General features: G+C 45.2%; 1 protein-coding gene across 5 annotated transcripts in view; it reads right to left on the bottom strand.

Moving 5' to 3' along the window:
* The window catches only part of KCNH6 (potassium voltage-gated channel subfamily H member 6), a 126,152-nt gene that overhangs the window by 3,511 nt on the left and 108,476 nt on the right, over positions 1 to 14,165 (bottom strand). For all 5 annotated transcript variants that reach the window (XM_079949292.1, XM_079949296.1, XM_079949294.1 and 2 more), the window contains 5 exons: positions 8,761 to 9,013; positions 6,947 to 7,140; positions 5,927 to 6,026; positions 4,498 to 4,785; positions 1,936 to 2,116 (listed from right to left, as the gene is read on the bottom strand). In XM_079949292.1, the coding sequence (XP_079805418.1) occupies positions 1,936 to 2,116; positions 4,498 to 4,785; positions 5,927 to 6,026; positions 6,947 to 7,140; positions 8,761 to 9,013 (1,016 nt within the window). The remainder of the gene's footprint in view (positions 1 to 1,935; positions 2,117 to 4,497; positions 4,786 to 5,926; positions 6,027 to 6,946; positions 7,141 to 8,760; positions 9,014 to 14,165) is intronic.

The following is a 14,165-nucleotide window of genomic DNA, read 5'->3' as shown; positions in this document are numbered from 1 at the left end:
GTGGGGCATACCGGGAGAGGCGGTCCCGTTGGTACGAGGGTCCTAGGCCGTGAAGGGCTTTAAAGGTCAAAACCAGAACCTTAAATCTGACCCTGTACTCCACCAGGAGCCAGTGCAGCTGGAAAAGCACTGGGTGAATATGCTCCCATGGCAGAGACCCCGTGAGGAGCCTCACTGCAGCATTCTGCACCCGCTGGAGTTTCTGGGACAGCTTCAATTGCAGCCCCATGTAGAGCAAATTACAGTAGTCAAGCCTGGAGGTGCCCGTCGCATGGATCACTGTGGCCAGGTCGGGGCGGGAAAGGTAAGGGTATTTTAGCCTGAAGCACACTGAGCGAGCGAGGAAGGTGTGTGCAAGACTATCCCAAAGACTGTCTAAGTCTAGTTTGAGCAAGGTGTTAGTCCCTGACATAACCAGCAGGGTGAATTTGTGCGACACTGAGGGCTCTCTTTTTAAAAAAGGGTTTTATTTCAGATTACCAGAAGCTGGTTCGTCCAGTAACTTGGGCCACATACTGTTCATATAAGTACAGTCAGCTTGGATGAGTAGCATATAACACGGGTTCCAGAAACCTGTAGCATTTCTGAAGCAGGAAAATATACTTCCCTGATTCGAAAACCCCTCGCAGCTGCAGTCCACAAACTCACGTGCTATATATAGCTAACAAACTATACTTCCCAGGATCCTCTGGGGGAAGCCATGACTCTGTGATTCAGTATAAGTGACTCAGAAACAGAATAAGATATCTAAGGAAATGTCTTTGCCTTTGAAGTTTGCAAGAAAAAGTTAATTTTATTCATTTGATATAATTTATATACAGTGGGACCTCCGGCTGTGCACAGGATCCATTCCGGAGCTCCGGTTGGATCCCAAGATGTGTGTATCCGGAGGTGCGGCTTCTGCGCATGGCAAAACCTGGAAAAATATTTCTGGGTTTGCCGCACACATATCCCAAAGGATACATTTCCAGAGGTGAACGTAAGTAGAGGTACCACTGTACTGCTTGATTGTAAAAAAATAAAATAAAAATAAAACTCAAAGCGGTCTGCAAAAGAAAAAACGGTAAAATCTAGAAAAATTCACAACCCTACTTTAAAATATACAAAAGTTAAAAGATTAAAAGAGATTAATGTTTTTAGCAGGCGCCAAACAGAGTGCAATGCAAGTGCTTGCAGGAGGCACTGCCACACTAAACAATCAAGTTCTTAAAAATGTAGAATGAGTAGTCTGTTGCAGCTGGACCCAAGTTGGGCTTTATGTACTAACACTTTGAACGTGGCTCGGTAGCAGATTGGCAATCAGTGTAGATCTCTGAGTACAGGTGACTGTATCACGGATGCTTTAGGAACAGGTACAGTGGACACTCGGGTTGCGAACGTGATCCATGCGGGAGGCACGTTCGCAACCTGGAGTGCTGCGTCTGCGCGAGCGCCGAAACCCGGAAGTACCGTATTTTTCGCTCTATAGGACGCACTTTCCCCCCTTCAAAAATGAAGGGGAAATGTGTGTGTGTCCTGTGGAGCGAATGCAGGCTTTCGCTGCTTCAGGCAGCAATCCGCAAGCCTTCGGAGCGCGGTGGGAGTTCCTGTCGGGCTCCGAAGGCTTGCGGATAGCAGCCTGTTCTGGGGGCTGGGGGGGGGGAATAATTTTTTCCCCCTTTATTTCCCCCCCTAAAAACTAGATGCGCCCTATGGTCCGGTGCGCCCTATGGAGCGAAAAATACGGTAACCCGTTCTGGTACTTCTGGGGTTTGGCGTGTCCGTAACCCGAAAACGCGTAACCTGAAGCGTCTGTAACCCGAGGTATGATTTTAATTGGCTTTAGATAGGAGGTTGGAACACACCATCTACCTTGCAGTTTTATTTAAGTTCCTGCAACTTGGGGTGCTCCATAGAATTCATGCCCTATTGGAACCTCCAAGCAATGGCGTTTACCTGCCAAGCTGTGCCTGCAGGCACTCCAGCTTGGATTCAATCTGCCGCGGTCTGTCATCAGAGTTGAGAGGCGTGTCCAAAGGGCTGTGAACCAATGACATGTGCTGGAGAGGCTCCGTAAGGGAATTAGGCCTCTTGTCTTCCCAGAATGTGAACAGGTTGGAAACATCCAATGGCGTTGCTGGGGGACAGAAAAGGAGATGGATGAAATAAGCGCCTGTCTTAGTCAGCTGGGGTTTTCAGCCAACTACCATTATAACACCTGATGATAATAATAATAATAATTATTACTGTTTATTAAATTTATTTGTTTAAAAAAAATTTGTAAAGCAACTTGCAAGTTAAAATACAAAGATACTGTAAAACAGACAGAAGCAGTACATTACACATTATAAAATCAAGACAGTGTCCTATTGGTATGAATATGGCAAAGAGAATTTATATGGTGAAGGAAACAGTCGGGGTCAAATTGGGAATGACTGCCCAGACAGCAGCTGATGATGGAAACAGTGGTAAGCAGCATCTGAGGTGGCACAATCACACTAAACAAATATTTTTACTTTAGAATCATAAAATCATAGAGTTGGAAGAGACCACAAGGGCCATCGAGTCCAACCCCCTGCCAAGCAGGAAACACCATCAGAGCACTCCTGACATATGGTTGTCAAGCCTCTGCTTAAAGACCTCCAAAGAAGGAGACTCCACCACACTCCTTGGCAGCAAATTCCACTGTCGAACAGCTCTTACTGTCAGGAAGTTCTTCCTAATGTTTAGGTGGAATCTTCTTTCTCGTAGTTTGGAACCATTGTTCCGTGTCCGCTTCTCTGGAGCAGCAGAAAACAACCTTTCTCCCTCCTCTATGGGACATCCTTTTATATATTTGAACATGGCTATCATATCACCCCTTAACCTCCTCTTCTCCAGGCTAAACATGCCCAGCTCCCTTAGCCGTTCCTCATAAGGCATCGTTTCCAGGCCTTTGACCATTTTGGTTGCCCTCCTCTGGACACGTTCCAGTTTGTCAGTGTCCTTCTTGAACTGTGGGGCCCAGAACTGGACACAGTACTCCAGGTGAGGTCTGACCAGAGCAGAATACAGTGGCACTATTACTTCCCTTGATCTAGATGCAATACTCCTATTGATGCAGCCCAGAATTGCATTGGCTTTTTTAGCTGCCGCGTCACACTGTTGGCTCATGTCAAGTTTATGATTCTATTATTCTATGATTCTAGGACCTTGTAGGGCAGCCTTTCTCAAACTTTCTTCTCTGGGCTACGCTTCCAGAATAAAAATTTGCTCACACCACACCACTTTTTTTTAATTGATAAGAAACATCAGAAAACAAAAATGGAACACCTCTTAGCAGTGCTTGATTTAGAACACAGAACACAACTACTTTATAATATAACCACGAGACATCCAAAGGCAGCTACATAAGAACATGAATCATTCCCAAAATATAATGATAAATGAGCCTCTTACATACGTACCTTAGGTACATATACAAACCCAAAGGGAGGTGTGAGTTTGCTTTTGCCTGGTAATCTCATTTATGTTAGGTCTAATTTGAAACAAACTCTCATCTCCTCATCAACTCAAAGAAGCCTTTCTCTTTTCTGATTTTTCATATTTGTCACGAGTTGAAAATCTCTGTTCACAACAATATGTCGTGGAGAACTGTAGAATAGCCAATGAAAAGAGCCATAGATACTGTTTATGGTTGTGTATCCTAACTGCACTAGGGAAGTGGGTGGCGCTGTGGTCTAAACCTCTGAGCCTCTTGGGCTTGCTGATCAGAAGGTCGTTGGTTCGAATCTGTGTGGCAGGGTGAGCTCCTGTTGCACTGTCCTATCTCCTGCCAACCTAGCAGTTCAAAAGCACACCAGTGCAAGTAGATAATTAGGTACCGCTGCAGTGGGAAGGTAAATGATATTTCTGTACGCTCTGGTTTCCGTCACAGTGTCCATTGCACCAGAAGCGGTTGAGTCACGCTGGCCACATGACCCGGAAAGCTGTCTGTGGACAAACGCCAGCTGAAGTGAGATGAGCACCGCACCCCATAGTTGCCTTTGACTGGACTTAACTGTCCAGGGATCCTTTACCTTTACTACACTGAAATGTTTAAATGTTTCTTTGATTGCCCTTGAATCTTCCTGCCGCATTAGCCGCCCTCTCCCTTTGAGAACCACTGCTGTAGGGCAATGACCATCGAGCTGTATCGTCAGAGGGCACCTTAAATTACAATTTCCAGGATTTTGGGCCTATCAGTGAATCTGTAAGCTCCTTAACCCTTCTCTTAAGCTTAATGTTTTTGAGCCTAAAATTATATTTCATCAGCCTCTCACAGATGGAAAGCAGCAGGAATGTCTAATTAACACTCAGCAGTACAACAGTAATCCTCTGTGGCATCGTGCCCTGCTGGCACGATCCCATATCCATTCCTGCAGCGGCCAAACAAACAGGGCAGGACTTTTGAGGCAGACTATCAGATAATCATGTAATTCAGGCCAAGCAGATTATCTTACTATAATTTACCCAACCGGAGCCCCCAGTTACCCGTACCTGCATAGGACAGGCTGTCATCAGTCACCAGTTTGTCCACGTCAATGGCATCAGGGACCAGGTTTACCACAGCTGGGGCGTATTTGGCCTTTTCACCGTTTGTGAAAGATTCGTTCTTCGTGGGGCTAGGCATCTTGGCCTCCTCTTCACTGGTCTGGGAGCAGGGTGTCGTAGTGCTGCACATATCATCCCAATGGTCCTTGCTGTGCGGACGCTGCAACTGTGTGAGCTCCGAGTACGCGTGGTACTGCTCAGGATCCGAGATGCCTGCGTCCAAGTTATCCGAGTCTGCAGAAGCAGCAAAGAATGCAGATAAGCTTAATATGAGGAGCCAATAGCTGTGACCTAGCTGCTTGCAGAATCTATACAGCAACAAAATGCTCACGTCAAGTCCACTTCCTCATTTCCCCTGTATTAAATACAGTTCTCCACATTTTACAGCAAAAAATAATAATGAGAAACACCTCATGAAGATCCATTAGCGCTTTAGTGCTAATTTCTCCTAATGGGACAGCTTTGACTAAAGTGCACATTTCTGTAAGCGATTTTCCCTAATATAATGCATATGTGTATGTTATTTTCACCAATATCTTCATTTTCATGCACACTTCAACCTAATGTATGCATTTGGGGGGCGGGGTAAATACTGTTTGGTTGAACAACAGGGTCACAAGGGTAGATGTGAATTTTGAAAGGTAGCTGTGTTTCTCTTTGCACGTTGTTTCAGCAGGTGCAAATTTGATAGGTTTGGCTTTACCTGTGTGCTGAACTGAGTTATTATGATTATTTATTGAATTTATATACTGCCCTAAACCTAGAAGCTTCAGGGCGGTTCGCAGAAAAGATCAACATAAAACCCATAATATATATAATCAAAATAAAAACAACAACCCAGTAACATCCCTCCAAGAAAGAGCCACATTCTAAAAGGGCATAAGATGTCAATCAGATCAACAAAAGGCCTGGTTAAAAAGGAACATTTTTGCCTGGCCCCTAAAGGTGTATTTCTCCCCCTCTCTGACTTTCTCCTTCTTTAACCATCACATTTCAAAAAAAACCAACCTCACAAGGCCTGTGGAGAGAATTGCTGTGATGGGCACAGATATAAGAAACCTTTAAAGTGAGTTAGATAAGCTCATATGGGTTTGTCAGAAGCTAAGAAAGCTGCATGGCTCTCCATGTTAAGAGACACATACTTTTGATCTCTAGAGGAAGGAACAGCAGAGGTAGAACCCAACTCCATCTTGACCTGCACTGTTAATTTTCCCAGAGCAACCGTCCTGCCACTATCAGAGGCAGGACAACATCTCTTAAGTTTTAGTAATGGGAACGGTCAAGAGGTGGCAGCAGTGGGCCTTCTATCTTCCTCGCTCCCTTGCTCCACTCTGAACAGAGCAATCCTGTAATGTTTCCTGAGAGATTGACTCACCTATTTTGTTCGCTTTGCAGAGGGAATGCTTACGGCGCCGGGCTCGACGATAGTTGCATGCATATTCCTCACTGAGGGGGGACCGAGGAACACTGTCTGCCTGAGAGAGAAAAGTAATAGTCACAAACCCTCCAGCATTTCTCCGATGAAAATAGGGATGTCCTATTCCATCATCATCATCATACCCCGCCCATCTGACGGAGTTGCCCTAGCCACTCTGGGTGGCGTCCAACATATATAAATCATGGTAAAACTATAAAAGGCTGCCTCCAGGTCTTCTAAAAGGTAAAGGGACCCCTGACCATTAGGTCCAGTTGTGACCGACTCTGGGGTTGCGGTGCTCATCTCGCTTTACTGGCCGAGGGAGCTGGCGTACTGCTTCCGGGTCACATGGCCAGCATGACTAAGCCGCTTCTGGCAAACCAGAGCAGCACACGAATACGCCGTTTACCTTCCCGCCCGAGCGGTACCTATTTATCTACTTGCCCTTTGACATGCTTTCGAACTGCTAGGTTGGCAGGAGAAGGGACCGAGCAATGGGAGCTCGCCCTGTCGCAGGGATTCGAACCGCCGACCTTCTGATCAGCAAGTCCTAGGCTCTGTGGTTTAACCCACATCCCTTTCAGGTGTCTTCTAAAGGTTGCATAATTACTTATCTCATTGGGTCGCATAACTCCATACCCTCCAACATTTCTCAGATAAAAAATAGGGACAACCTAAGGAAAAGCGGGATATGCCGGGATCAGTCAGAAACTGGGATGGCTTCTGTAAATCCAGGACTGTCTCTGGAAAATAGGGACCCTTGGAGGATCATGGTTTCCCTACATCTTGCTTCATACCACTCACTTCATTCTTCCTGCCTAAATATTCTGCTTCTCCTAAGCAATTTGACGTGCAGAGACTTTTAGCTGTCTCCTAGCCTCAGCTAGCTTTCCTTTCCCTTCTGCCTTCCCCAGACCTCCCTCTCTCTCTTCCTCACCAACCTTCCATCTTCTACCACCACGCCCACCAGGTACTCACATCTCTCAGGTTGAAAGTTATCTCCAGATTGCTCCAGAAATTATCTGAGAAGGCTGGATACATATCCAAGACTTCCAGGAGGTCCTCGCGCTGGATTTTATGCAAGTCGCAGTAGGTGAGGGCTCGGACATCTGCATTGGATTTCCCAGGCCTGGCGTAGAGGCTGATAGGTTCCCCAAATATGTCGTTCTTCCCTGCACAATGTAGGAAATCCTGTTAGAATGCAACAACTTTCCTGCTATTCTGGGAGAGAGACCAACAGTCCACTTGCAAGTGTGTTAGCGATGATGGAAGTGTTACAAAAATGGGCTGCGGGGCCCATAGATTTTGGCTCTGAGGTCTAGCCCTAGCTGCACCTCTGGATTTTACAGGGGGAGCAGAACCTCCACAGCAGAGCTATTCTTTCCTCTGGGTGGAAATGGGGAATATACCAGCTGCCTCTTCTGGTTTCAATGTCCAATATTAAGTCCCTGCTGGGAAACACTCAGAGATCCTGCGCTGCAGGAGGTTGGATTAGATCGCCCTCATGACCCTTCCAATTCTACGGGGACTCTCCTCCCTGAAAGAGAGGGGAGTGGTTGTGGGCGGGAGCCCGAGCTCCGGCCCTAGCAGGGGGCGGTAGCCCCCTGCCTTTCCCCCACTCACCTGGCTGGCGTCCACGCCCCCCGGCAGGCAGCCAACCAGGTGCCGCCGAGGGGGCGTGTTCAGCAGCCTATGTGCTGCGGCGCCAGCCTCTCCTCGGCCTCATTCTTCGCTCCGTCGTCTCGCCGTGAGTCACCCATCCTCCACTCCCTCAAGTTCAGGGTCTTAGTTCTTTGGCCTTGCTATAGACCTTAGGTTGGTCGCCCTGGTTGTCCAGGGGGCCTGGTAGGAATTTTTCCATTTGGCATTAGGCTTTTTGGTTTTTTCGCCTATCTCGTAGCAATCGTCACAACATTTGTGGTATTGGTGGGTAGGTTAGGCATTGGAATAATGTGTTGTGGTGTGTCGAAGAGCTAGGTGTGGCCATCGCCTATGCCTTCAATTTTTAGGGGTATTCCGTTAAAGGAATCCGGCGGTCGTGTACTCTGTCCGATGCCTGCTTGGCGGGAGGCCATGGCACGAACCTCGGTGACATCAGGGGAGAGCCTATAGTTGGATTAGCATCAACAGGCTCCACCTGGTGGTTAATAAACCCCCTTGTTTTAGTCATCCAATGCCTAAGCCAATACCTTATCACTGCTGTAATCAATAAAGTTGTGACCTTATTCTTGCCCATTAACCTTATATCACGTGTCCTTGTGTATTCATTTCACATTGCGGAGGTCGGGTCCTCGAACCACAATTCCAAGTTTTTAAGTAATTTTTTCTTAAGAATATCTTAAAAATCACACGGAGAATGTAAATCTCCTGACAGATATAGAACCTTGAAAACAAAGAAAATGTATAGCAAATTTTGTCTGCATTAAAAAAAAGGGGGGAGTAGAATAACAAAAATGAAATGTGTACAGATTCACAAACTGTAATACAGCACAATGGGAAAAAGTCTAATTTTTATGGTGTGTCTACGTTGGGTATGTATGTAGGTAGTGTATGTACTGTATGTATGGTATATTGAAGTGTATTGTTTAAGTTCTATGTAAATTGATGTATAATAAAGACTATTTACAAAACAATTCTACAGTTCTATGATTCTATGCAATAAAGACTATTTACAAAACAATTCTACCGTTCTATGATTGTACACAATTTGCCACGGCTGCCCGAGGGCAACTGCTGCTTCCTACAAAAGAACAGGCCTTCCAGCCCACCCTTCCCAGAGAGAATTCTTTTACCTAGGATGGCCACCACAATGTCCTCCTTGAGGATCTCGATGGAGCCTCGCGAGATGAAATAGAGAGTGGTGAGGACATCTCCATAATGTACCAGTGTATCCCCAGGTGGCGCGTGGGTTGTCTTGAACTTCATGGCCAAGGCCCGCAGGCAGCCTTTGCTAGCTCCTCGGAAGGCCTTGCAGTTTTGGAGCAGGGTGCGGTTGAGATGGAGGCAGATATCAGCTTGCAGGCAGTCGGGGAAGCCTTTCAGCACCTGAGTGGGAATGAAAGCAGGCCTATGTGAGTGGGTGGGATCTATGAAAGGGGATGCTGTCTCTCTCTTCTCACTTCTTATCCCACAACCATGCCCTGTGCAGGAACTGATTCAACTTGCAGTATATAAACGGATAAAATTAAGGTGGAAGCCTGTTTTTGAAATGCTGATCTGTAATGAACTAAGGCAGAAGGTATGCGAGTGGCGCTGTGGGTTAAACCACAGAGCCTAGGACTTGCTGATCAGAAGGTCAGCGGTTCGAATCCCCACAACGGGATGAGCTCCCATTGCTCGGTCCCTGCTCCTGCCAACCTAGCTGTTCGAAAGCACGTCAAAGGGCAAGTAGATAAATAGGTACCGCTCGGGCGGGAAGGTAAACGGTGTTTCCGTGAGCTGCTCTGGTTCGCCAGAAGCGGCTTAGTCATGCTGGCCACATGACCTGGAAGCTGTACGCCGGCTCCCTCGGCCTATAGAGCGAGATGAGCGCCACAACCCCAGAGTCGGCCATGACTGGACCTAATGGTCAGGGGTCCCTTTACCTTTAATGAACTAAGGCAAAGGCTTTTCATGAGCTCACAGAGACGTTCCCAAACTGTTCTGTTGAGGCACAGGCCAAATGTTGTTTGCTTGTCAATCATCTGTCTTTTTATATTCTCTTCCTACACCCCTAGATTTCCAGCTTTTGATCAAAATGTTTCTTCAGAGAAGAAATAAATGAAGCAAAGGTGGGTTACCTGATAGCCATTATGAAGGAATTTGACTTAGCTGCTGTTAAAAGAAAAAACTGCTCCTTTTCCCTTATGGGGTAGTGAAGAGCCCATATAGAGTCCTTATGTAGATTATCGGTAGGAGAAAATAACAGAGGCCAACCAGAGAATATTGAGAAGCAAAACAGCTAGTAAGCATGGTCTTTATTAAACTGTTGCAACAGGGTGCTCATCCCCCCTTGCAAGAGATAGGAGGAACCCAGAACAACAGTGCGCAAGCCCTTATATAGACTTGAAATTGCCACCCTGTAGCTCAAGACCACCCCCAATACATCATACATACATCATAGAAGGGGCAGTCTATAGCAGAATCCTGTCTGGCAGCAAACCTATTAATGAGTTTACCTGGTCAGCCTGCCCATTCTATTGTGATGATAAATATTTAATTCCTGAGTCCAGGTCACAGGCTCACCCTATTCATACCCAAATGTGCCCTTAAGGCAGGATTTGTGAGCACAGAGACAATGGAGAGGCTTTTCCCATTTCCATCCAAACTGCAGAGGAATGTTAGAGGTCACTGAAAGAGTCAAAATGGCTTTAGGACTGTTCCTGTACTGTTTCAGACATGTGGTTTATATATTTATGTATGTGTTTGCCTGGTACATTTATTAACATTTATTTTATATCTTAGACCTTATAATTCTCATAACAGCTGCCCTGGAGTATTTGTACGGATCTTGCTTGAAAGGATAGGTACATATTATACGGGAACATCAATTTTTATGGGCTTTTAAAAGTGGGCTGTTTTTTATTGGTTGTTGTGTATTATATATGGGCATGCATATTTCCCCTGTCTGTTGCATATCTTTCTGTCCATTGGGGATTATAGGACTTGTTCAGCAGGTAGAGCATCAGACTCTTAATATCAGGGTTGTCAGTTTGAGCCCCACATCGGGCAAAGGATACCTGCATTGCATGGTCTTTTCCAACTCTACAGATATATGATTCTAACTAGCACTGACTGCCAAGGTTCAACTATCCATTGTGGATGTTAGAAATGGCACATGTCTTGCCTAAAGGCTGGAAAACTAAAAGTAGTAGTAGTAATAATAATAATAATAATAATAATGATGATGATGATGATGATGATGTTATCATTTATACCGCCCATCTGGCTGGGTTTCCTCAGACACTCTGGGCAGCTTCCATCAGAATATAAAAACATAATACAGTGGTGCCTCGCAAGACGAAAAGAATCCGTTCCGCGAGTCTCTTCGTCTAGCGGTTTTTTCGTCTTGCGAAGCAAGCCCATTGACGGCTTAGCGGATTAGCGCTATTAGCGGTTTTTAGCGGCTTAGCGGCTTAGCGGATAAGCGGCTTAGAAAAAGGGGGGGGGGGGAAGGGAAAAAAACCTGCAGGAACTCGCAATACATTTTCGTCTTGCGAAGCAAGCCCATAGGAAATTCGTTTTGCGAAGCACCTCCAAAACGGAAAACTCTTTCGTCTAGTGAGTTTTCCATCTTGCGAGGCATTCGTCTTGCGGGGCACCACCGTAAAACATCAGACATTAAAAACTTCCTGATACAGGGCTGCCTTCAAAACTTCCTTGAGCCTGGAACCCAAGGGCAGCAAAATGTAATTGAGGAATGGAGTCTATATCAATAGGTAGCCATTCCGGAGTGGTTTTTATTTTTTATTTTTTATTAAGGATCACAGTAACAAAGGGGAAAGGGCTGTCTGCCTTAGTTTTCTGCTAATAATTATTTTTGTCTTGTCCTCTTCTGTGCCAAGTTATATTTCTTGCTCATTGCTATGTCTTGTTGCAATGAGTTCCCTCAGACCAAGAATGCACTGCATGAAATTCTTTTTGTGGTTTCAATTTTAATTGTCGCAAACAAATTCCACGCACCTTCCAAATCTGTGCTATCACTCGCTATTTCAGCAAACCAGTTTCTGCAGTATATGGAAAGGGCCCGGCAGCTACAGTTTTACAAATTATTTAATTCTGATAGAGATCTCTGAGCAATATTGACAAAGATGGATGCATATGGTTCATCTTGACAATCCGTGGATTGCAGGGGGAGGGGCATAATTGAGTAGCAAACTGGAATTAAGGTTTTCGGTTTAGTCAGTTTTCCAAGAGTTTGCTTTAAAGCAGTCCTTCCCAACCTGGTGCCTTCTAGGTGTGTACACACACACACACACACACACACACACACACACACCTGAAAACAACTGCAACAAACACACACAAAACAATCCAGATTAGTTCATTCAAAAAATGCTGCAAAATAAAGTGCAGAGTTATTCTGGCAAATTTAAACATTGCTGCTTTCCCCCACTTAAATCATACATTTGGAAGTCATAACTCAAGTTTTATCCCACAGCTTTATGGGAATGTGGTGGGAATGTAGAGAAGTTAAAAAAAAAAAAAGGGAAATGATATATAATGAATTGAAAAAAAATGTTTAAAATGACATTTGTAAAAAAAACCAGAAGCATTTCTGTTAGGGATTGCAGGACAAGACCTGCCAAGGAAAACAAAGAACTTATTTATGTATGCTACAACAGAGGCAAGAGTCTTGATAGCACAAGGATGGAAGAATGAGGAAATCCCAACAAAAGAACAGCAGCAAGAAAAATTGATGAGCTATGCAGAGTTGGCTAAATTGACATATAAATTGCAGAACAAGGACAACTGTGACTTTAAGGAAAAATGGGAGCTTTTTACAAATTACCTAAAAAGACAACAAAATGAACTGGATTCCTTGGCAGTGTTTGAATAAACACACACGAATTTATTATCTATGTTAGATAGATAATGTAAGGATATGTACAATTTTATAACATGCAGAGAATAATATGTGCTGAGAAATCAAAGAGTAGCTGAGGGAAGTCTCTGGTGGGGGGAGGAGGGAGGGTGGGGGGGAAGGGGGGGAGATAATGTATGTGATTATATGGTTTGATAATTTGTTATGTTGAAATTGCTAATAATTTTTTTTTTTTTAATGCAGTTGGCATTATTACAGGGGATCTCCTTTGCTCCATATTAGTAATGAATGCACTCCTTGTTCCCTCCAGATGTTCTGGACTACAGTTCTAGACAGCCACCCCAACTAGCAAGATTGTGGTATCTGGATCTGCTGGGATTTGTAGCCCTAAACATTTGAAGTGGGGGCACCGAGTTGGGGAAGGCTGCCTTAGGTTGTAATGTGGAAAGTCACCACCACCACCAAGTGAGAACTGCTCTGCCTTCCTTCAAGGGATGTATAGTGAGGGCTTCCTCTTCAAACGCTACTTTGCGCTTTGCTATTGATCCCCTTCACTCCCTTTCCCAACAGACTAATTAAAATGGATTGAAGTTTATTTAGGCACCATCCTATTCCGTTTTTGCTTAGCAACCAGCCATGTGGAGGAAAAGCTGGATCAATATGGCTTTGGAGCCTCTTCCTCACACCCAGGAAAAAGCAGACCCAGCTTAGAATTATAGCTTCTAGGTTTCCACCTCAATGTCATTCCTTGCGAAATGGCTCAACAAGGCATGTCTGCTTGACCGGGGGACTCTTAACATCACTTTAAGGTCCCCTCAAATTACGCTTCTCTGGCTAGGATTTGCAGCCACAATGGGAGGATGAAGATGCCGACTTAGTCCTTAGTTTGCTTCCAGCACTATTTATTTTGTTTGTTGCCAATATCCATCTTGTTACGTTTCAAGCCAATTCACACAATCAATGTGTACGTAGTTAGCATATAGACTGAATAGATCTGGGCCATAGCTGTCAATTTACAGATTTGAAAATAAGGGACCAGCAGCCTCGAAAATAAGGGATCAGCAGCCAAAATAAGGGATTTTGCTTAGCTTATACATCATTCCACCACTGATGGAGCCATGCTGCTTTTGCTGCCACTGACTGTGTTTTGCAGGGGGCTGGGCTACATGATCCTAAGGGTCTACAACTCCGACCAAAGAAGAGTGGCAGACAAAACTGATGAACGACGTCCAGACGGCAAAACTTACAGGCAGAATTAGAAACCAGGAAAAGGACCCTTTTAATAAAGATTGGGGAAAGTTTATAATTTATTTGAAAAGCTATTGTCAAGAGTTACATACATTGGTAGGATTGACAGAAAACTTATAGTAAAAATTTGAACTATGGATGGACAAATGATTTATAAAAATAGAGTTATGAAAGGGATGCAGAGGGGGAAATCACTACATAAAGATGCCGCACTGGTTGGAGGGTATGCTAAGCAGCATGTCGGGGCTGCCGTTGTCCTGGCGCGAGGAGTTCCATTGGGTCTTCCCCGCCCGAGAGAGAGGGAGGGAGGGAGACTCTTGCCCACGCCACCCGCGAGCCTGGCATGAGGCGGTTGCAGCGCTGCTGCGGCCGCTGAAGCACCGCCCTTCTGCGTCCCTCCCCATCCCCTCCTCTTCCTCCTCCCTC

Source organism: Podarcis cretensis (genome assembly GCF_951804945.1).
Source record: "Podarcis cretensis genome assembly, chromosome: 13".
Classification (NCBI taxonomy): Eukaryota; Metazoa; Chordata; class Lepidosauria; order Squamata; family Lacertidae; genus Podarcis; species Podarcis cretensis.
This window is presented reverse-complemented; position numbering and strand designations above follow the sequence as displayed.